This window comes from Myotis yumanensis, unplaced genomic scaffold (assembly GCF_028538775.1).
Source record: "Myotis yumanensis isolate MYYU_CA2020_CCGP unplaced genomic scaffold, mMyoYum1.0.hap1 SCAF_10, whole genome shotgun sequence".
In the NCBI taxonomy this organism is placed as follows: Eukaryota; Metazoa; Chordata; class Mammalia; order Chiroptera; family Vespertilionidae; genus Myotis; species Myotis yumanensis.
In genome coordinates, this window is record NW_027223761.1 from 47,995,457 (window position 1) to 48,020,111 (window position 24,655).

At 45.9% G+C, this 24,655-nt stretch overlaps 1 protein-coding gene across 1 annotated transcript in view; it reads right to left on the reverse strand.

Moving 5' to 3' along the window:
- The window catches only part of TENM4 (teneurin transmembrane protein 4), a 743,366-nt gene that overhangs the window by 190,998 nt on the left and 527,713 nt on the right, over positions 1-24,655 (reverse strand). Inside the window, 1 exon segment of the mRNA XM_070425699.1 lies at positions 6,217-6,387. Coding sequence (XP_070281800.1) covers positions 6,217-6,387 — 171 coding nt within the window.

Below are 24,655 nucleotides of genomic sequence, written 5' to 3' on the forward strand. Positions count from 1 at the left end.
GCACAAAGGCTATGACATGCTTGGAAATTTGACCCAGGCCCCCAACCCTGCAGGCTGCAGGGAAGTGGGGGGTGGTGGTGGTTAGGAGTAAGGTCTCTTGATTATTTCTGTCACCAATCAGGAGAGTCACAGCTTTCTGGGGGCACCCCAAGTGCCAGGAAGGAAGACTACTTATCAAACTTCCTCTATTTAGTAATTAAACACATTCACATGTGAAAAATATAAACCCTCACTTCCTGCCAGACCTTGGCCTTCTGAGGAGTTGGGAGGGAGCAGGAGACTCTAGGGATGTAAGGAGACCACCCTTAGGATGATGACAAGCCAAAACCAAGTCAACATCTTATTTGTCCTTAGAAAGCACCCCCAGGCATCCTAGTTCCAAGCCTGTTGTGTTGTTAGAGCTGTTGGAAGAGACACTTTAGAGAACAAGAATCCATTTGTAAAGAAAACACGTTTCTGGGGACTTTTTATGAAAAACATTTGGGGAATAGAAAATTAAAGCGTCTTTTCCCCCTAGTTTTGTAAGAGTCCTTACAAAGCACATTTTATGCTGAAATGGAGCTTGGCAGGGCACTGTTGTAGTCATAAAATATTGTGCTGTTTTAAATAATACAATTCAATTTAAATGTTAAACTTCTCCATATGTTATCATTCCCTTATAAACTCCCAGGCAGACTCATCAGGTTTTTAGCTTCAAACCATTAAATGTTATTTTAATTAAATATATGCCAACAAAAAAAAGTTAAAATGCATGCTCTCAATAAAAGTACCACTAGTATTCTGTCATTGGCATGGGGAAGAGCTCGCATTTAATTCCTTTATGGAAGCAACGTGCCCCAGACTTTTACCTTGAAAGTGGAGACACACACAAACCACCATGCAGTGGTTCAAAGTTCAAAGACAGAAGCCAAATTCGAAAAGCATTAGGATGGAAGAGAATTACTTTCCCATTCTTCCTTATCTGATGTCTGGTTTCCCAATACCACAACCCTTTTATAGTCCAGGTAGAAAATAGTATGCCCTTGAGCTTCTAATTCTGCTAGGGAAGCGGAAGTCTGAGGGAGTACGAAACAAAAACGGGATGAGTTCTGGGCTTTTTACTCCTAGAAACTGCAGAGAAAAAAACCCACGAAATTGCTAATTCTAAGGACTCGTTTATTTTGTGAGTGGGTGTGAGTTAGAGCTGGTGAGAGCAGAGAAGGATCTGCCTCCCACTAATTTGTATGTCTGAGAATAAATAACAAGAACATCTCCCGCATTTCGGCACGCTGTTGGGAAACCATGCACAGTTCATTTTCCCTTCAGTGAGCATGTCTGCAGGAGATGGCTATTGTAGTAGCTCCTTCTTTAGTCTCACAGGTCAGGGGCCAAGCCCAGAGACTCTCAGGAGATCTGCCGGCCCAGGGGCACGAATAAGTTGGCTCTTACTCCAAAAGAGGGAGGGGCAAAGGGAGGGGAATATTCTTTTCTAGCACTCTAGTATTTCATCAAAGATGCCAAAATAGGGGGGAACTTGTCTTTGGTGTGTATACAAGAAACCAAAATAGTAAATTCTGGTCTTGGGCACCCCCCACACTCCGCCCCAAGACTTTGACTTTTGTTGGCTGAGACTGTAAGGGCCACTCTGGAGCTTTGGTTCAAAAGTGACCTTGGACCAGAAGTCACCTTGTCGAGATCCTTAGGGAAGGGGCCAGAACCCAGAAGGCCGTGTTTGAGAGGGGAAAGAGGTCTCCCACTGGGAATGTAACCTCTATTATTCTTCTTCCTCTCTGGTCCCCAGAGGTGCCCTAGATGAGATGGGGGCTTTTCTAGGGGGAGAGCTGCAGCCTGCTGGGTCCTGGGCCTGATGGGAAAGAGGCGTGAGACTGGCTGGGCTGAGGGCTGTTCAGAGTGAAACCACCCCATTCTTTCCTGCCTTGAAAAAACCCTGTCTTCTTTCCAGAAGCCATAACCCATGATTCTTTGCTCTTAATTCTGAGCACTGAGCTGTGAGCACTAGGAAAGAAAACATCCTACTACACAGCAAAACCCAGCAGTGGTGGAGAAATGAGAGAGGGAAGAGGCAACCGGAGGAGAAAAGGCCTGTGTATAAAATTCATTTTACCCCTATGACATTCTGGAAAATAATAATAATAATAATAATAATAATAATAATAATAATAAAGTAATGGTAATAGTAATGAAGGTAGAGGTAGTAGTTTTAGCTACCATGTATTGAACTCTAACTCATGGTGGGCAATTTCACGTATCTTAGGTCAGTTAATTCTCACATGATTGAAATGTATATCCTGAGGCTCAGAATGCTTAAGAAACACTGGGAGATGAACCCATTCGGAGTTTGCTTTTATTATTAGAATATGACTTCTTAGAGCATGACACTGATGAATGGTTAATCACAACTCTTCAAAGACATTCTCGATGGGGGCAGAGTGCACTGACCCTCTTTAAGGGTAAGAGTCCAATTTAATGCACAGTCCCTACAGGCTAACTAGCAAGGCCGGAGCGGGCAGATCCAAGGCCCAGTGACAAACTTGCGGGCATCCTGGGGTACCAGAAGTCGACAATTTTTATGAAGTCGGGACCTGCAAACAGCCCTAAAAGGTGACAGTCAGCATCTCGGACATTCATAAGAAGGACACTGTTCAATCAGTGGGTGCCCCCAGAGGCTTAGCAAACTGCTCAACGTACTTAACTCAGGATTAGGGACCACCAACAGCATGATTAGGTTTCACAAGGCAGATTCTACTGACATTGGCCCTTTTCTTTGTAAATATATACAAATTCAGGCTTCCTGTAGCAATGCTGTGCAAATACACAATCATGTTTATAAAATAAATTTCTCAACAAATTTCTGACATGATTGGATAGCTCAGTAAAATGTGTAATATTTGGAAGAACTGAAATTTCATACACTGCCCAGTTATTTTCCTGAACTCAGCTCTAAATTGCTAATCAACTAATATCCCCCACCCTCCTTCTACCCTTTTTTGTTCTTTTCAATGCAATAACTTGCACAAAGGATCCTTTAGTTTCCTTAGCAACTGTTTGAAATTTATTTGGTTATCAAAATAAGCTGTTTCATTTTGGAGAGCCCAGCTGAGCCTGCATGCAGCAATTTGCATGGTTCAAACTGATGGGCAATTCTGATTTCACTGCAGAAAGAAGAAAATGCTATCCCTAGCCCACCAATTCAACCATCAGAAATGCTTGTTTATTCATGGCTTTTTTCCCCCCTTCTCCATTAATGCATAACATAAGTTCTTGTGGCTTTACTTGCAAAAGCTGTTGTATTTGGTTTCTGTCCTATGACAACCCTGAAATGGTTATAACCATGTTGAAAATATAGTATATACTGCAGTTTGATGTTATTCTCAAAGACATGGTGAACATTTAAAATACTGTTTCATCATATGTTTTATTTGCATTACTAAATAATACTCAAAAATGCCCTGATCCTCTGCAGGATCTTTGAGGATAAAATGTTAATCAGCCTGGATTTCTGAGATTCTAATATCTGATATGGAATGACTTTGAATTTGAATAGACAAGAAGAAAGGAACCAGGATTTGTGGAATGCCTCTTCACCACTAGCATTTGAAAAAATAGGTATCATCCTTGTTCTACAAATGAGGAAACTAAGACCAAAAGAGATGGAGTAACTGGCATGAATTAATAGAGCCGATAAATGGCAGGGCCGGGAGTCAAACACTGGACTGTCTGCTGCAAGGCCCAATTATCCTTTTTCTATCATACCCCACTGTTTCCCCCATCATTGTGGGACAGGGTCTCTGAACCTAATTCTGGAGTCAGCTCTCTTCTTTGATACCCTCAGAAGGAACAGGAAATATGCACTCACATTAGGGTTAGAAACTTTCCCCCTTAAGATGTGTCTAAGGAATTAGATTTTTTAACATCATGACTAAAAGCATTAACTGAGTAGACATTGGTTTGACCAGGGCAAAAGAAGTTAAGAACCATGTGGTCTCATGTAAACTATAGAAAGCTTTGTCCACTGTTTTTCCAGACTGGTGTGTTTTCTTGTCACAGTAATTGCTTTTGATGCTGACCACTTTCCAGCACTGCATTGCATTTCAGGGGTTGGTAAACAGGATCCATTTGCATTAGTAATGACAGATAATCCCTTTAAGCAAAAATACTCCAATTAAAGTAAACCAATAAGCTGGTGCAATTGTATTTTGTCTCTTATCTGTGCCTCCTGCTCCATGCCTAAACAACCCACAAACTAATTTCATTAGAGCGAGAGATTTCAGATACATCCAACTCCTGTTTAAAGAATGCTTGATAGAGATCATGGGGGGAAGAAAATACATTTTGCTAAGTGAGACCCTTTACCAATAGGTTTAGGGTTAAACATATCTTCAGTCTGCATTTGTGCATGCTGATATAAAGACAGTCTTCATTTCATGATATTCATCTGCAGCATCTGACACTGTAACTGGCTTGGGCATCATGAGCCAACAAACAGGACCATGGACAGGACCAACTCGAAAAAAATTCTGAAGAGCCATCTGGTCAGTCCTCTGATGATTCTATGACTAATTTCATATGTAGAACTTGCAAATTAGAATGGGCCTTAGAGATCATCTAGCTCCAGAACCTCCCTGTAAAGAGAAGGAAAATGAAGCCAGAAGGTCTTTTCAAGGGATTTGCTTAAAGTGACATCACAGGCAGCTGGACTTGAATTCAGGGCTCCTGATTCCTAAGCCAGAGTTCTTCCCAAGAACCTATGCATGTGCCCTCCTATCCTAATACGGGGCAAAGGAAGTGTAAATTACTCAAGGTTTTAAGACTTAAAACCTTTGGAAAGGAGAAGATGGGCTTTGGATCTGTGGAAATACCCCCAGTTTGCATCCCTTAAAGATGAATACAGGTAAAAAGTTGATTTTGGCCTTTGAGATCATCATTTCAGAGGCCATGAGTAGATACCCCAACAAGCATATGCTACCCTATTAACCAAACTGTTGCGTGGAAGGCAAATCCTTGAAAGGCCAGAGAAGCTCAGAAGCCATGACCTAAAAGTTAAATGAAAGGTAAGGTAAGATGTAAGCAGTAAGGGTAGGAGGCAGCTATGGCCACTTTGCTGACTGAGTTAACACCAGGGAAAGAGAGAGAGAGTAGGTAACAGTAGGGGCAGAACAGATGGCCACCCTGCCCAGAATGACCTCCTGACTGGCTCATAAGCTCAGACATCTTTCCTGGTACCATTTTTCTGTGAGTTTGTGTCACTCTTGGCTGACAGTGAAAGAATTTGTATTGATAGCATGCTAGAAAGACCCCTAAGAAATTCAGAACATGGGTCTAACGCTGTCCCATTTAAGAAAGCCAAACTCCAAATGTCACCACCATTTTCATCAATGATAGAAAAATAAATCCGTGCCTCTGTGTACAATGGATTTCTCATCCATGTCTCCTTCAGGGGCTTGTAACCATAGGGTTAGTCAGGAAGGACAAGTTGTGGGAGAGCAAGAGCCACGGAGACCTGGGCTCAGATTCCAAACTCCATTGTTTCCTGGTGGGTGACTCTGGCCAAGTCACTCCATTCATGTGACCTTTAGTTGTTGCATCTAAAATGGGTATAAACAAATCCACTTACCTCACAGAATCCCCCTGAGGATTAAATGAAATGCTCTTGGCAAAAATCTTTGAAATGAGCACACTGTACAAACACTAATGATTATTGGTATTGCATACGAGGAAACCAGAGCTCAGAAAAATGAGGCGACTTCCTCAAGGTCACATGGCTGGAAGGTGCTAGAACACCTGAACTGGTGTTTCCATTAAACCACAAGGGTCCAAGGATATTTCAATGACAACACACCATCTACCCACCTCACCAGGCCTTGCTCCCAGAGTTGCCCCTTTACCCCATGAGGTTGCCCCCAAGAGCTTGTCTGGATCCCACATAATCAGAGGCAGCCACCCCAGCAGTGAGCAAGCCCAGAATGCTTCCCTGGAGGCATGAGATGGGATACCACCGAGCACCAGGAGACCCGCCCAAGCCCTGCCATGAGCTCACAGTGACAAGGAGCTGTGATGAGGACACAAGTGGACTGGCAGCCGGTGTGGAGTGCAGAGGGATGGAGGAAGCGCAGAGCATGGAGCTGTGAGTCAGGCACATGACGCGTATAATGGAGGTCTCCTCAGTTCAAAGGCAGACACAGAGGACTCACGACACGGACAACACAGCAACCCTACCTTCTGTGGCTCCTTTGCCTTTCCTGTCAGGGATCTCTAACCCAGTGCCCCCTGAGGGATACAGGGAGACGTCGGTTGGCACAGGCCAACTGCTGGCTGTGTCCTCCGTGATCTCATACATCTGCCCCTCCATCGGCTGCAGGTGCCAGTTTAGGCCAAACAGGTGCATGGCTGTGGTGAGCAATGAGAAAAGTCATCTTTTTCTGCTGGAGGCGGAAATGAAACTCCCAAGCCATGGGGCGGGGCGGGGGGGCAAATGGGGTGGGGAACACAGGGATTCAGGTCAGTTCAGTTCAGCGAGTAGCCCCTGAGAAGAGCTCGTGTAGTGCCAAGCCCTTCATAGGGCACGGGGGCCACAGAGATGACCGAGGCGTGGACCCTGCCCCGGAGGACTCACAGTCTAGTGGACCTGGGAGGGGGCAGGGGAGGGGAGTTTCAGGTCTGGGATTTGTGTTTTACTTTAGGGGGAAAGTTGCCATTTTTATCACAAAGGGTTAATTTTCTTAATATCAAAATAACTCCTGCAAATAATAGGCAAAGTCCAATAACTTGGTAGGAAAACAGGCATAGGAACAGACAATTTACAGAACTAGAAATACAATCGGCTCTCAATTATATCAAAAAAGACTCTTAACATCACTCACAGGAGGAGAAATGCCAGCTAAACTTTGAAATCCTATTTTTCACATATGGTTTGGCAAAGATAAAAGAAGGTTGAAAATACACAGTGTTGGCAGAGAGCAGGAAACAGGCACTCTCATACTTGGCTTGTGTGAGCAAAAGCTGGTATAAATCCTGCGGAGGGCAAGTTGACAAAAGCTGTCAAGTTTAAAATACACATACCCTTTACCCTGGAATCAGTTTCAAATTCTAAAAACTTCTCCAGATACACTCTCCAGATACTCACATACATACTAAGTGATATACATACACTCATTGATAAGGCTATCCACTGCAGCACTGTCTGTAATAGCGAAATCTTGGAAACCAGGCCCTCAATAAAGGGATATATAGTGCAACCATAAAAAAAGAGTGAGGAAGTTTTTTGTATGTATTTCTCTGGAGGGAAAATTATAACATGCAGAACAGTATATTTGATATACTACCACCATCAGGCAAAAGAATTTCCTATATATGTACAGAATATTTCTGGTAGGATATGAAAGACATTGGTGACCGTGGGTGTGTCCTGTGAAGGAAGATGCTAAGCGAAAGGGACAGAAGAGAGATTTACTTTTCACTGCATATCTGTTGTACATTTCAACTTTGTAGCATGTATTCCTGTTTTAAAAATACTTTTCCAGGAAGCAACTGCTAAATAGTCTTGTGCAACAATCTAGATGGGTCCTTAAGATGCCGAAGAATGGACATGTCCCTAAAGATCCTGAGAGCTGGAGAAGGCTAGGAAGCCTATTCCCAAAATCTAGTACAAATGTCTGCTTAAATCCCATCTGAGGATTCAAGACTTGAGCCTTGATGGTACTCTCATGGCTACCCTGACTCCCCACGTACACAGTTAAGCACTGCAGTGCCAGGACTCCCCCAGCATCCTGTGTGTAGCATCATGTGTTTGTTCAATTGATGAACACTTTCCAAAAGCCCAGTCTACGCCAGGATCTGTGGCTGGTCTGCAGAGCCAGAACCGAATCAGATAGCCCAGCTTCGATAAGCTCAGTCAAGTAGGGGAGACAGACAAGCTACAGAATCTGTTCTGAGGGACTAGAAGGCCCAGAGGAGGGGGTGACTGACCCACTAAGGGGCTTTAGGAACACAGGGGAGGATCTACAGAGATATGAAGGCCCAGAGTAATTATGTGCCAGGCAGCACGCTGGGTAATTTGTATACGTGCCATCTAATTGTCATGGCCACCTTGCCAAACCCAATTTACAGATGTGCATATTAAGGCTCAGAAGGTTAATTAAAATTATAAAGATAAAACTATCATTCACCGAATGCTTACCATGTGCCAGGCATTGTGCTAAGAGCAGTAAATATCGTATTTCCTTTAATTCTCAAAATAATCCTAGGAGGTGAGTGTTAATAACCCCATTTTACAGATGAAGAAACTAAGACACAATGACATCAATTAACACACGGAAGGAAGGTTACATGGCTAACAAGTGGCAGATCGAGACAAGTGGCAGAATCCAAAACTGTTCAAATCCCGAAATCATACACCTTCCGCCTTCCTGGCTTGAAGGCCCAGGCTCTCCCCACTTCCCCAGCTGCCTCTCACTAGCTCCATCTAGCAAGGCATGTGAGCCTGATAAGGATATTCCCCTGTAACACGTCAAGCAGACTTTGAAGCTTTATGTGCCTTTCTAGGTAGCAACATAGGATTCTGTGAGGCAGAGAGAAGGTGGTGTTACTTGGCCCCAGTCTATGGACAGGCTCACTGATGGTGGTGTTGAGGCCTTGTGACTGACTGCCTTTGAGACACAAAAAAACTGTGGAGGCTGAACACAGCACATCCTCCTGACTTCCGGTCCAGACACAAGCCAACCCGAGAATATGCACGTTTAATTTAACCAGCAGGTGTACCCTGATAACAGGAACAGAATCTGACCCTATGTTTTCTCTTCGGTGACTGATGAGGGGAAAGGGTGAGGAACCAAAGGTAAGAAAACTGTCTTCGAAAACTGCCACTTTCTAACTATAGTGTTCTTACCTGAGACGCAGGGATAAAAATGTTTCCAAGGGTTGTTGCATTAGATGAGATGAAATACAGCCAGGTGCTTTGTAAATTGTCTATACCAGGTATATGGAATTAACTATGTTTTATAACCATTATAATTGTACCATTGATGATCATGATAAAAATAGTAGCTAACATTTACTGAGCACTTTTTAGGTATCAGGCACTAAAATGCTGTACGCTGCTTTTGACTGTCTCTGTGTAGTTGTCAATAGTAATAAAAGTTAACTTGCCTGGAAGAAATGAATATTCGGCTATTTCCAAGGCTGAATTAGCTTACATTTCTGCTTACCTTCTTACTGTTTTAATCTATATATTGGCAACTCCAAGGTGATGGAGAAATTGTTTGAACTATGGACAACTCAGATCTATGGAGTTCAATGTGCAGGGCCTCCTTCCCCATCAGAATCAATGATCGCATCTCAGTGTGCAAAAGTGCTGTCTTGTTCAAAGGTCAGAGCATTAACTCATCCCAAGATGAAGAGAACTCTTAGAGTGTTGTAAAGAGAAACATTTTTATTGTCAAAGCTTTCTCTTATTTTTCACAAGATGCAAAAGCAAGTCCTTGCTTCAAACATTACGCTGAGGGGGAAGAAAAGCCAGTGGAAGAAGTGTTACAGGTGAAAATGATCACAAGACCTGGTGTCCCAGGGAAGGGAAGGAGGGCAGGGTGGTCCCAGCAGTGGGGCAGGCTGTGGACCTAAAGCTAGGAGGTGCACGTTGGCACTCCTTCCTCTTAGCTGTGCCCCCCACAATCATAAACAGAGGCCCCACACAGCTGTGACCAGTGGAAGATGAGCTCCTGAAAACCACCTGGGAAAGCAGAGGTCTGGGTTCAACTCAAACTTGGACCCTCCCCGAAGATGCGGTCATTCAGAAATCACTTAGGAGGTGGTGGGCAGGGAAGTGAGCCCCGAGTCACCCAAACCGGGCTGAGCAGAGTGAGCTTGAGGAGTAGGATGATGTGGGGTTGGAGATGTGAAGCTTGAATAGTGCTGCTTTAAAGCCAAAAAGAAACCCAAACCAAACCAAAACAAACAAACAAAAAACAAAAAAAGAAGAAGAAATAAAGGGACCCTTTGTCTGTGACCCAGAGTCTTAAACATAAGTCACACTCCGTTGTTTCACTGATTTGGCTGGTGGGTGGTTAATTTCATGGTTCTGGGTTCTGGGGGAGGAGAAGAGAGAAGGAAGAGAAATAGTTTGCCCTGTTTTCTTCCCAAAGGACACAACCCACGGACAGCCAGACTGTCCAAGAATACAGATCTCAAGCAACCACTCTTCTTTATCATGGATGATCATGAAAATAATAATAGCAACACAAAACTAAATACCCAATGCTTTCTCTACATTATCCAATTGAATCCTCACATAAAAAAATAATGAAAAACATCATTGGAGAATGTATACAATGCAACTGGAATAGAAACGGAGCTATAGGAACACACTGTGATTTACTCAGAGAGGTAAAGTGAGTCACCTAACACCGCAGAGCTGGTGGAAGATCGAGGCAGGTTTCAGAGTCAGGGGCAGTGTTCCAAAGGATCTAAAAGTTAATAGCCATGGATCCAAGAAAGCGAAGACATGGAAATTCCCCTCTCCCGCCAGCTCTGAGGATGGACCGGACCATGGAAAAGTATAGATGTATCATCATAGTCCTGGTTTACTGAGAAATCAATCCTAACCACCACCACCACCTCCACCACCACCACCACCACCACCACCACAGAACTATCTAAATCACGCCCTGGGGTGGTCTGTATTTATAACTGTGCAAAGCTCTCCTCCAGTACATGAAAAGGGACATAAATAAGAAACTTGATACTGGTTTTGCCTTTCAACTAGTTTGCAATTCAATGAAAAGGTGAAAAGATGCTAAAGAGTTCAGAGAAAGGCTGTGGAAAGGCAGAGGGTTCAAAGATCACCCACTTTGAAATGTTAATGTTTTCTGAGAGCCAAGAGCGGGGCAGGGGGACGTTTCCTATTCCCTCAGCTCTGGTCAATCTGATGGGAGGGCTGACATTTTCCAGTTGCCTTTTCCTGCCCAGCAAGACAAGAGAGATGGCTGAGAAAGTGCAAGCTCCATCTTGACATTTTTAAGAAGAATGCTCAATAGATGTGCAGACATTGAAGGCTCCAGGCAGCACCTGGCCAGCAGGAGACAATTAACAAAGTCGTTGAGCAGGAGTCACCAATACAAGTATAGGAGACTTCTCCCTGCACAATGCATGCCACCTGCATCTGTCACTCAGCAGTTCCAGGCAGTGAGTACAGATGGTTATAACCACAACTGCTGATCCCAGTGGCGTTTTTGGTTTCAGAGACAGTGGGAACCAACTCAGCTACACAGGTACCCACTTCTCTTATATTAGTGCTCAGTTTTGTTTTTAAATAGCATCATTTGTGTAAAATAAAGGTTGCTGAATTCTTTGACTTATGGTCCTCTGATGGGGAAAACAAAAACCAAAAAGGCCAAACACAAACCAGGACACTTTCATTCCCCAGGTTCTATTCCTGATTTTGCTACAAAGCCACAGCATTCAAAAGTTCCAAAGCAAGAAATTCCATACACAGAGATGTACACTGCAGTGTAATCGCAAAAACATTGGAAGCCACGGAGATGTCTAAAAATAGGGAATGACTTAGCTAAAATATGAGACAGGTACTGGATGGAATACAAGGTAATCATTGTAATAAATAACCATGACAGCCAGCAATGAGGGCAAATGCTTACAACATAATGTTAAGAGGGAAAAAGCAGGACACAAAATTGCAGGTTTCTGCTGACTGCATCGCCATAAAACCAGATATACATATGAAAAAAATAATCTGGAAAGACATACCTAAAACTGACAGCAGGCTTTGAATTATACTGGTAGGGTTATGGATACATTATCTTTGCTAGTTTCCAAACTCACGTCAATGCTGTTTTACATTAAAAAGGAAGTTCTACCACTTGGCCTCCAGAGCAACAGGTAGAAAAGGACCAGAGAGCAGAGGGGGGAGACCCTAACTTTGAGTGAGTAGGCCAGTCAGACACTTAGGCAAGGGGAATTACGTACGTTTTTTTTTTTTTTTCATTCAGTCCTAGCTTACACTTTAAGAACATTATGATTCTCAATTCACAGGTAAAAAAATGTGAGTCTCAGAGAGGCCACATGACTTGCTCAAAGACATTTTTCAGATGGGAAATGAGAAAGTCACCTGGGAACCCAGATCTGACTGGTTCTCAAGTCTAGGACCTCCTCCTGGCGTATCACACTGCTGGTGGGTTACATGCCTGAAATTAAGTTAAAATTAAAATTAAAAAAAAATTAAGGCAAAGCCTCTGCTGACAGCATAGCCAAGTTTGCTCTTTTGAGATGGTTTGTCAAGGGCAGTGGTCGGCAAACTCAGTAGCCAAATATCAACAGTACAACGATTGAAATTTCTTTTGAGAGCCAAATTTTTTAAACTTAAACTATATAGGTAGGTACATTGTTATTAACTTAATTAGGGTACTCCTAAGGCTTAGGAAGAGCCACACTCAAGGGGCCAAAGAGCCGCATGTGGCTCGCGAGCCGCAGTTTGCGGACCACGGGTCAAGGGGCTTTCTCCTCGAGGACAAAGCATGGGGCTCCATCCTTCCTCTTAGGCCTGGCTGATCCCTACAATCAAAACCACATAAACGCCCCAGTCTGGTGTGGCTCAGTGGTTGAGTGTTGACCTCTGAACCAGAAGGTCAGGGTTCGATTCCCTGGCAGGGCACATGCCAGATTGCAGGCTCAATCCCCAGTGTGGGGCATGCAGGAGGCAGCCAGTCAACGATTCTCTCATCATTGATGTTTCTCTCTCTTTCCCTCTCCCTTTCTCTCTGAAATCAATAAAAATATATATTTTTTTAAAAAACCTACATAAATGCAAATAAGTGACTTGTCCATTGGCAGAGTTAGTCCTCAAGTTCAGCTCTCCCCAGAGCAGCTCTCCCCAGAGCACTGAGTTAGGTCATTTATTAGTTTCATGACTTTGGGCTAATTACTTAGGCTCTCTGAGTCTCAGTTTCCTCGTGTGCAAAATGAAGAGAGCAATAGCTACCTCAAAGGATTAAATGAAATTATGTACGTAATTTGCTCAAAACTGTGCCTAGCACATACATAGTAGGAGCTCAATAAATGGCAGCTGTCATCCTTGTCATTTTGCTACATTGATTTTCCTAATTCCTGAAGCCACTGCAAGACGTGTCAAAGCTAGCTCTGTTACATCACTTTTTCTTCTTTCTATATATTCTCCCTAACTCCCCTTCCTGCCAACTGTGAATTTCTTCCAGCTCAGGGCCCTCTCCCATCCTGCTTCCACTAGCTGACAGCCTCAGGAACTCGAGCTATTTGCCCAGTGGCTACACGAGTTTTTAAAAGCGAAATCACTATAGAGCAGCCTGACAGGATCCCACTGGTGACTACGTGTGGCTAATTTTAAATCAAGTAAATATATTGCTTTTCTTCCTGTCTCCAGGATAAACCTGACTCCAACAATCAGGGTTATTGTCTCTCACCCCCAAATTAAGTGTTTTCTGTAGAGTGGACTCTGGCACAGTTAATCATTTTTCTGTGCTGTGCCACGCTGGGGCGGGGTGGATGGAGGGAGGCCTTTTAGCAAGTATTCCTTGGTGGCTGCTCGATATTTCTGTAAATCAAGGTGGGGTTGGGTATGAATGAGAGGCTCAAGCGCAGTGAGCCTCTGAAGTGAGAAACAAGCACGCCTACCTCGATGCGAAGGCAAAAATATCAATTTCACTGGCGGGCTCTGAAAACTGGTGACAAGGCAAGTTGTAGGAGAAGCACAGCCGGAATCTAATTTGTACAGAGTAGAGTAACCTGCTATTATTGCAGTAATAGAATAAGAAAGCTGTCATTTCTGGGCACCTTTCACCTGACAGGCTCTACGAAGACCTCTTCTGTACATAACTAATTTAGAGGTTGCCCACCTCCGCCAACCCCTGGAGTGACCTCTGCCCAGGCCCCGCCCCACCCCCCATACCTTGCTGGTCCCAGAGCCAGGAAACAAAGAAAGGCACAGAAGCACAGGGGTTAAGGGCAGCCCTGATCCCTTCTCTGGTCCTCATGTTTATAGTTATATGACTTGGCTCATGTTATCTAACTCTTTTGAGCCTCACTTTATAAAATGGTGACAATACCTAAAGAGTTATGAAGATGAAAGAAAAGAATGTATTTTATGAACCTGTTATGGTACTTGGCATCTGCTCAAATATACGGCCAGTGGAGCCCTCTGTGCTGGTATCATATCATCGTATCATTTTTACTGTAAGTAGGGTTTTCACTGAGAAAGTGAAGGAAGGAGATTTCTGGAGTGGACGACCCTAAGTTTTGCTCTGGAGTTGGAGGCAGCTGCGAGGACTGACAGCATAGCCACGGGGTGGAGACTCAGACCTGACTGGTTTGTCCTGGCAGAGCTGCTGCTCTGAGCCCCCTCTCTAACCTCCTAGTTCAGAGCTCTGTCTAGTAAATGACCCTGTCATTAAGTCGCAGCAGGAAATCCTGTAAGAGCTGTAAAGCCATCTTCCTGCTTGTTCCTCCATCAGCACGGCCCTCCCAGATTAAAGGAGCCAGAGTAAAGGGAATGAGCCCACAGGCCTGCTCGGTCAGGCCACCCTGAAGCCCTCTCCTCAGGGCAGGGAGTATTCCTTTCATTACCATCTCCCAGCACCTGGTCCACAGGAGTGAAGAAGAAAGGGGGGAAAGGAAGGAGACAGGCATAATTAGGATTATTACTGAAATAAGAACAGCTGTCATTTATTCAAAGTGTACTGTGTGTGAGGTAATGCTGGAGGATTCGCATTCATCATACCATTTCATCTCAGAACGCTTTAAAGCAGATATTATTAGGACCCCATTTTGTACATGAGGCATCTCAAAACATAGCAACAAGGTAGATTATCATTAACCTAATGTATCTCCAGGAAACCAAGGCTCAGGAACTATCTGTAATCATTCATCATGGCAGCACCAAGTCCAACACCAGGTCCGGGGCACTTCAGATGCCAAGCTTTCCTCAGCCTGGTGTCAAGGAAGTGTGAACAGGCTCCCATTCAGTCCTGATCAGAACAAACATACAGCTTCTGATCCAACTACTGCCAACAGAGCACACGGTCCAGGAAGGGACTCCACACAGAGGAAGTGCTCAAACCTAGTACAAGGCCCACAGCCCATCCTTCATATTCAAGGCTTAACTGATGGTCCAGGCATCAAAGACACTGGGATGGCCAGCCTGTTCCAACCGCTCTGCTGGGGGAGCAGCCACCCCAGGGCTGGTAAAGTGCTCGTTACTTCCTGGAGAGAAGGGGCAATGCTGGTGCAAAGCTCTGCAGTTTCTGACTTCCTTTCTTTGTGGCACCTGCATCCATGTGTCAACATTATTCACAATGCCATCTAGGGCATCTATATATATATAAAAGCCTAATATGCAAATTGTCCCTGTGGGAGTGCAACTGGGAGACTGGGAGTTTGATCACTCTCTATGACATGCACTGACCACCAGGGGGTGGCGTGGAACAAAGGGAGGCCCTGGCTGGCAGCTGGCAGCTGGGAAAGGGAGGCCCTGGGTGGCAGCCAGAAGGGAGGCCCTGATTGGCCCTGATCGCTAGCCAGGCCAAGGGACTCTTCCCGTGCACGAATTTCATGCCCGGGCCTCTAGTTTCTATATAAAGGTGTCTGCACTTAGCAAAGGACCAGCCTTCCACGTGTGGCACATGGTCCCCTCCTCCACCTGTACCAACCTTCAAGGGGGCAGGGAAAAGCCATGGGTTTGGTGAACACTTGGGAGCTACAGGAGAATGCCTGTTGCTAGGTAGCAGTTCCATAGCTACTAGAAACACGCTGTGATAGGGCTCTGGAGAGCAGCACGCCCACTTCCTGATTTCCTTTGGCACACCAACCCTGTAACTAATTTTTTTCAATGATCAAAGTCAATTAGGAGGTGGTCCCCACTGTACCTCTAAATGGAGTTTTAATTTGTGTATATATTATTAGGATAGGCCTTCTCCCTCTGGAACATTCACTTTGGTGAGAGGAAGGAGGGCGGACAGCTTAACATGGAGCCTGCCACCTGGATTTGTAACTTGGGATAATATTTCTACATAATGAGAAGCATTTTGAAAAAGCAGTTTAAAATCTCCTAGAACAGAGTGTGTGAGGTCACAGCTTCCCTGTCTCCGCCCCCTGGACATTTTCTGGCTCTTTGGGATCATACCACATTTTCTTTTCTTAAGAATTTTAAAATTGATTTTTAGAGAGAGAGGAAGGGGAAGAGACAGAAACATCAATGTGAGAGAGAATCATCAATTGGCTGCCTCCGACATGCCCCCGACTAGGGATGGAGCCGCAACCCAGGCATATGCCCTGACCATGAATCGAACCAGCAACCTTACGGTGCGCAGGATGGCGTCCCACCAACTGAGCCACACTGGCCAGCGCCACACACATTTTCATTTTTCCCTGCTCCTGTCATGCACAGAGCAAGGCTCTCAACAAATGTGAGTCTCCTTCTCTGATACACACAGGCACCTGGTTTGATTCAATCCTTTGACTAGAAAGTTTAAGGCAGCACGGATGTCCAGGCACCATGATGATGCTGATGATCAGGTTAATAACAGCCATTGTCATTGATTGAAAGCTATATGTGCCAAGCAAGCCCTGTGCCTTGCGCTGTATAAACACCTATCATTTAATCCTCACAAAGCCCTGTGAGGTAGGGACTATTACTCCCATTTGCAAATAAGGGAAACAGAGGCTCAAAGAGATTCAACAACTTGCCCAAGATCACACATTTAATAGGAGGTCTGAGTTGAATCCAGACTGCGCGGAACCTGTCCCTAACCACTATAGAAGCCGACTCTCTGCTTAGATGTAAGAGTGTAGAAATGACAAGAATGGGGGGAAATGCAAATCTCATTATTATATGGACTGCCTTACTGCTCAAATTTTGTGGGCAATATATTTTCCTGAGGGTAATCTCTTCATAACAGAAACAATTTTCAGAGTATTTAAGTGCTTGTTGAGCACAGTATCTGACATTCCTCATTATGCCCCCCTGCTCAGGAGTCTCAGACTGTGTGTATTTCCATCCCTTGGACACACCTCTCTGTCCAGCCTCCAGGCTTTTGCTAATGCAGTGACTCTTTGTGGAATGGCCATTGCCTTTCCGGTTTAAAAAAAATCACAACGACAAAAAACATTCTCCAATCCTTCGAGGCCTACTTCAAACATCACCTCTTCCATGAGGAGTTCCACTATTATACCAGCCAAAAATGCCCTCTGCTCTCTCCTCCCACCTGGGCCCTTCCCATTATTGCAGAGCCTCTCCATGCACCCTGCTCTGACACCTGCCTCCTGGTCCTTGTTGGCTCTGTGTCCATCTCTGTACCCAGTGGAACAGGTCTGTAGAAAGACCCAGCCGCTGGCCCTTACCAATTGTACATCAACAGATAAGTCACTTAACCACTCTGCTCCTCAGTGTTTTCATCTGTAGAAATGTAAGGATAATACAAAGCCATCTCCCAGGCTCTTGTAAAGATTACATTTAATGCAAGTTCTTCATAAAAGAAAGAACACCCGAAGTTTAAAACACAGACTAATACAAAGATTTATATATGAAACTTCCAACACAGCCCCAGGCCTACACAGTTATGAGCTTAATATACTATGAAACTTATTTAATGAACTTAATACACTATGAAAAAGTTAGGATCCAAAAACCAGTTGTAAAAGAAGAGTTTTCAGGTAAAGGAAAGAGAAAAATGCCACTTTGTCTAAAATTCTCACTTAATCTTTGCTCCCCTGCATGCCATCTCCTCTCAAATCCCCTTTCTGTATGGGTAGTGGGGTGGAATCACATGTGCCCACAGGACACACACAGCAGCCCAAGCAGCATATCTTGCTATAGAATTCCACAGAGGCTCTGAGTGGTGAAGTTTAGGACAACCTGATGAAATGGATGTCACAGTACAACTAATGACACTGGCATTTTTTCTCTTTCCCCACTGGAGGCTAAACAAAATCTAACTCCAGGCTCCCAGGCAGGACGAATCTAGCTGCCTGCCATAGGCCAGCAGGAAGGACTTCCTCCAGAATGAAATGTTAGGCCAGTGACAGTCTACTCGAGCCCCATGAGGCCAGGAGCACGGCAGAATCAGATAGCATGAGGAGCTGGTGCTCAGTAAGCCATGTGCATCAAGGCTGTCATTTCCTCCCCGATCCTGAAGCACTGTGGGTACAGACCCCCGCCCCACTGAATGCCACAGCTAGCTAGCAATCCGGGCACAGTGCATGGCAAGGGCAGCTGGACATTAATTTTTTTATTTCATAAAAAACACACTAGTTTCTCTCTTTAGTCGGAAACTCCCTGCAATCTCCGGGCAGTTCAGCTCAGGTAACCAACCCTGCCCTACCCCACCTACGGGGACCACAGAGTACAGTGGGAAACGGGCCAGTGTAGGAGTACATCTGGGTTCTTTCACTCATTAGCAATGTGGCTTTGGACAAACAACTTAACCTCTTCAGGCCTCAGTTTCTCATCCACAAGGTAGAAATAAAAATAGGCTAGTACTTAGCAAGCAGTTGGTACCTGACAAATATTTGTTGGATAATGAGACTGTTGAGAAAATGAAATGAGAAAACCCATGTAACACTTGGAACATACCTGGCACATGGGAAGCTCTCCACCCATGTGAGCTGCCATCTCTGTCACATGAGGTTAGCTGAACAAGTTACCTAACTGCAGTGGGCCTCAGCGTCCACAGCTGGGGGTTCAGGACAAGGACATGCAGTCAATAATTCTATGCTGTGCAGAGCCTGCTGGGGAGGACCAATGGTTTGAAGGCAAGGTATTTATTATGCAGTGGCCTAGGGGAGCCTGTCTCCTATGGGAGAAGACAGCCGTGGCCCCTGCAGTCACTGTGGTTTCTGTAGTTCTATAGTTGAGAGCCTTCAGTAAAATAGAGACTGGGGTCTGCAGACAGGCTAAAGGCACAGATGGACATCTTAAAGCACAGTCTCCCGAACCAGGTGCCAAAAACAGCCCACACTTCTATCTGCTGCCTCTGCCTCTGCTTAGGCTGCTCTATCTTCCAGAAAGTCATCCTATTTGCTTGATGTACAAGGCTCAATGCCTTGGGGAAATTTTGTCTCATCTTCCTGGTTAGAATGAATTGCTTTCTCCTTCAGGCTCCACCCACCCCAAGTAACCCCAAACAAACAAACAAAACAGGGACAAGGTTCAAACTCAAGTAACATGCTTTCATCAACTGCCATCAGCAACTCACATGGAACCATGGATGACTCCAAGCAGTGATGCCAGCTTATCAACTTCGCTGGGGATACAACTGGGCACAGAGCTCAGTGAATGCTCCCCGCCATTTCAAACCAGAGCACGGGGAAGCTCCCTCTACTTAATCCCAGATTACCTGAAATCCCGGGGTCTGGGGGTGGCCCTTGGCCACTGCATCTGAAAGGGTTTAAACTCTCTGGGTGATCCAGCCGCCTGCAGGGTGAGAACCGCATTTACTGAGCGCCCACCGTGGACCACCCGCAGAATGGACCCTGGGCAGACATTCTCCCACGTAATGCTCAAAACACCTCTCAGCCACGAATGGACATCCCACCAATGAGGAAATGAGACTCAGAGGGATGCCAACAACTATGTGAGCCGGGCTGGAAGGCCGGTCTTACTCCATCTGAAGTCTGTGCTCCTGTTACCAGACTGCATTGCTGTCTTTTTAAAGGGTGTTTAGTTCTGGTTTTGTTGTTTTACTGTCAGGAATAGAAAAAAAAAACACCATTTTTTACAGCCCTCTCTCCTCCTCTCACACCCCCTTCTCCCTCCCCTCCCTCTTTTTATTTATTTTTTATTGATTTCAGAGAGGAAAGGAGAGAGAGAGATAGAAACATCAATGATGGGAGGGAATTATTGATCAGCTGCCTCTTGCATGCCCCCCACTGGGGATCGAACCCACAACCCTGGCATGTGCCCCGACCTGGAATTGGGAATAAAGTTGTGACCTCCTGGTTCATAGGTCGATGCTCAACCACTGAGCAACACTGGCCGGGCCCTCCCCTCCCTCTTTTCTGTGCCCAGGAGGGCAGCTCGCCTTGCTCCCTCACCGCTGTCCTAGGCCTGCAGCCTTGGCAGCCCTGGCTATACTGCCCTCCTCCCCACTAGCCAGGTATTCACAGCAACCCCTGGGGAGAACAGTCTTGCTCCGTTTCTGCAATTAAATAATTTAATTCCATGCAATTAAATTATTTTATTTCCCAGTAATTAGTCTAGACTGAAAACAAGGACTTGGGGACAAATATTTTCCAAGGATGATGAAAACCTGTAAAATCGATTCCTCTGCCGCACTCCCGGGTGCATTGTGGCAGGAGCACCTGGGGCCCAGGGCTGGGGCCGCTTCCTGACCCACCAGGGCTCTGCTGCCTCTTCGGGGGCCGGGAACCTGCCCACCAGCCAAGGGCCTCTGAGACCTGGGAGAGTGTGTTGTTGCTGCAGCCGCCACTGTTGTTATAAAAAATGAATATACTAGTAAACTCGGTGCTTTCTTTTCTGAGCCCTTTTCAAACTCGGGACTGCTTGGTCCTCAAACTCAACACACCCTGTGGGGTGGTGGGGGTGGGGGTGGGGGGGCGAGACAGCCTTCCTTTACCAGTGGTTCGAGAGCCAGGAGCCTGACTGTTACTGCATCCCCACCGCAGCCTGTCAGCTCCCTCACAGAGGAGGCAGCGGAGGCCCAGGGAGCGCAGGTTCTCGCTGACAGCCGCACAGTCGTAAAGAACGGAAGGGTCTGAGTCCCGTCTGTGTGACACTCCGAAGACACTTCAGCAGCCACCTCTGGTTTTCCCTCGCCTTAGTTTCCGGCCATCATGTTCCCGCTCTCATTATCCCACGGGCTCTAGACTTTCGATCTCTGCTCCCTGGAAGAACTTGAGCCTCCACACTGACCTTTTTCTTTCCTTCCACTTCATGCCCGACATCCTCCCCTCCTTTCGCTCCTTCAACAAACGTTTGCTGAACACACACTCCATCCATGACAGGCCCTGGCCCAAGAGGCTGTGGCTGCAACACTGAGCGAGACGGAAATTGTTTCTGCCCTTACGGAGCCCACGATCTAACAGTGGAGACAGATGGGAACCAATCCATGACGCAGTTTGGTTAACTGTGGTGAGCACTAGGAGTACTCAGAGAGCTATAACTGGGTTCCCGGCTGAGAGTGAGGCTGTCAGAGGAGTTTCACTGAGGAAGCCACATGTGAAGTAAGCTCTTGAAAAGGAACTGACTGGGAAAAGCAGGGGAGGGGGGGGTTCCCTCCAGGAGTGAAGATCTTTAGCTTCTCTGGGTCTCAGGGCCATTTGTAAAGTCCTCTGTCCCCTACCCCTCACCCCCTCCATCAAACGAGCCAAGCCAAGGTGAGTCCACAAAGCTGGGAAAGTGGGCACATGGCCGGGGGCCCCCGGAATTCAGTCCCCTCCTTTGGAGGAGCCCGGAGCAGTGAGGGGGCACGAGCTGTAACCTGTCCACACTTCCTGACCCAGGAGCACTGCTCTGGGGAACACCCTCCCCCAAGTAACCAAGAGAAGAAAACAGGGCAGGAGGCACAAAGCTGTTCACAGAGTGCTATTTGTAATAGCAAACAGCTGGAAACAGCAGGAACACAATGAGAATAATGGCACAAATATGGGAGAGCTATTCATCTTGTCAAGAATGAGAATTGTGTCAATTCTTGAAACTGTTTGCATGAAGAAATGGTCCATGAGAGGGACAGAGGAATGTGAACGTGTGAGTTCATGCCGACCACATGGAGGCTTTTGGCTGTTATCCTTCAGGAGGTCAAGCACAGCACACACAAAACCCCAGAATGCATCAGTTGTTTGTCCTGATACCCTGAATTCTGAATTATATCATAAAATTTCCTCAACACCACTTTGCTATCTTAAGAGTTTGAAGGTTATGGTAGGTAACACCTGAGATTGAATCCAGTAAATAAATCACATCTTCCCGACACCTCTCAAAAACAGCGCCTAAAACTACCGAGACGGGGAACAGGTAAGTGGGTGCCAGAGGCTGAGAATGAGGAGAGATGACAGACCACAAAGGGGTGATGGACATGTGCTATGTTTTGACTGGGGTGATGGTCATGCAACTCTGTCAGAGCTCATAGTATGGTACACCAACAAAGTATTAATTTTCTGCATGTAAATCTAGCTCAATAACTCTGATTTTAAATACGAGTGGCCAGGGCATTGGGGCTGAGTGTGGTTTTAGTCTCAGAGCTCTAGCATTGCCATGGAAAGGAATTATGAAGAGTAGGGATCCTCTTGTCCTCCATATCCCTTGGGCTCTGGCTTCTGGCTTCCCTGCCCTGCTCCATGCCCTGGGAGGCCGGCCCATGGGGCCTACATCCATGGATTCTCTTGGGCTCTGGCTTCTGGTTGGATTCCACCAATGGGAGGAGATGGGAGGGTGGGGAGAGAGTGAGGTCTGCAAGCTGGAACATTTCCTTTCCTGCGGAGCTGAAACATGCTGAATGACTTACTCATTCTGGCTAGTCTTCTGTTTGTTTATTCCTCTTTTACAGATGAGGAAAGGCATCGTAAGGAGATTCAGTCCTTGCCCAGGTGGCACAGTTAGTCATGGCGGAAGGACAACAGACCCACCAGTCTATAGAGTCTGAGCACAGGGCCCTCGCTCCTCTCCTTCCAGACACAAGAAGCCCACTCCATGCAGGAGGCTCCCCTTGTTAGAGCGGTCTTCGCCCCTGGACCCCAAATCTGCTTCCTGTCATTCCACCCTGCAAGTCTGACTCTGCCCCCTCCCCCTCATGGTATTTCAAACAGTTTCAGAAAGCCCTGCTGGTCTCCTCAGGCCCTCCTTTTGGGGGTTGGAGGATATCTGTCTGGGGTCTGTTAGAAAGAGAACAATCTATATATATCTTGCTATTAGCAATTCCCACTGAGCAGCATGAAGGAATCAATCTTAGAGAGAAGGCTTTAAAAACAGGATCCTGTATCTTTATCACTTTTTCCTCCTCCTAAAAGATCAAGTTCAATCATCTCCATTTCCCATTCTTTGGGCTATAAAGCTAAATCTATGGCTTCTCTCATGATGTGAAGTCGAACAGAAAGGAGAGAAAATGAGCTTATTGCTCACTAATAACAGCCAGGCCCAAAGCGCAACAGGCCTGTGCTTATGAAGCAGACGGCACCTGGGATCCTGATATTGCAAGGGCTGAGCCAGACGGGGATAATTGGGGGAGCGTGGGGGGTACAATCACCCCGGCCTCTATTTCCAATCCTTTCTCTAGTCATCTCATGTCCATTTCACAGGTGCCTGAGCCCCAGGACATAAAATGCACATTTCTGCCACCACGCTTTTACTCATACTGTTCCTCTGTCTAAAAAAGCCTTGGCAGGTTTAACCATCTTGCAAGGTCCTTTATTCAACCAAGTCTTACCGAGCACAGCTAGCTTGTGCCAGGCTTTGTGCAAGGAACTGAATATGCAGAAGAATAAGACACGAGGAGCTAGGAGAGTAAGCCACGCTGCCCCTAAAGAGAAGGGAAGCCTAATATCCCTTCTCACTGGACTGTGGCTGTGCTGGAATTCTCTTTTCTAGTCTGCAGGGTGAAATGTCAGAGATCTGAGAGCCTGCATAGGCCTACGCAAGTCACACTAATGGCCAAGTCCACCGCAATCCAATTCCATACCCACAACGGCAGTAATGCTCAAACAAGCAATGCTCTCTAACAACTGTCTTTTGAAAAGCAGCAATTAAGCTGAGCAACATTCTCAGTTATAAATTAGATGATCACCACTTCAAGCAAGGGTTCTGATTTTATTTTTTCAATCCACAATCAGCGGCTGGTGGAGGTGAAAAATATGACTGAACTAGAAGAGAGAATCCCTCATTGCTGAGCATGTAGGAATGTTCCACTGTAGTTAGTTACCCAGAGGCTGCTGTGCCCACATTTGTGACTCTACCCCCAATGTCCAGGTTCAATGTCCTAGAGGCAGAGCAGCGTAGACCAGGAAGGACTGAGCAGGATCGTCCACTCCCACCACATCCTGGATTGAGATAGCTGAGTCCAAGAAAGGGTGACAGTCTCCCCAGGCCACCAGCAAGGGACACCTTTGTTGTCAAGTGACCTGTGCTTTTTCAACATCATCTCATTTCATCTTTTCATAAGGCACAATCGCCTCCTGAAAGTCCTACTATTCTTCCCACTTTGCAGATGCGGAGACCAAGGCTCAGAAGGCTGACCCCGCTGGAGAGTGCGGGGCTGGGGTTTCCACCACTTGGGTCAGGCTCTGAATCCTGTCTTTCTTCTGATCAGGACACTGTGCTGCCTTAGAGACATCACGGTGAGTGACACCCTTGCCCTGCAGGGTAGACCTGGACCTATGACAGAAGAAATAGCCTCCTAGGGTAATCTCATGTCTCCATTTCAATGTAAAGCCACGCCTGGGTTTTGTATTATTAATAGGCCTTTTTCGCCTCCTATTCCGAAGGCCTACCTGGCAGGACAGGCTCTTGAAGATATTAACCCACACACACTTGGTGTCTGCTTTTCACACAGATGTTCGGAACACGAGGGGAGCTGTCAGTGTTATCTGGACGGAGGCAACTGTCACTGAAGCAAAGATCAACTTTCATCCTAGTTAAAGGAATGACGTGAGGCGCTTCTTCGGCAATGCTGCT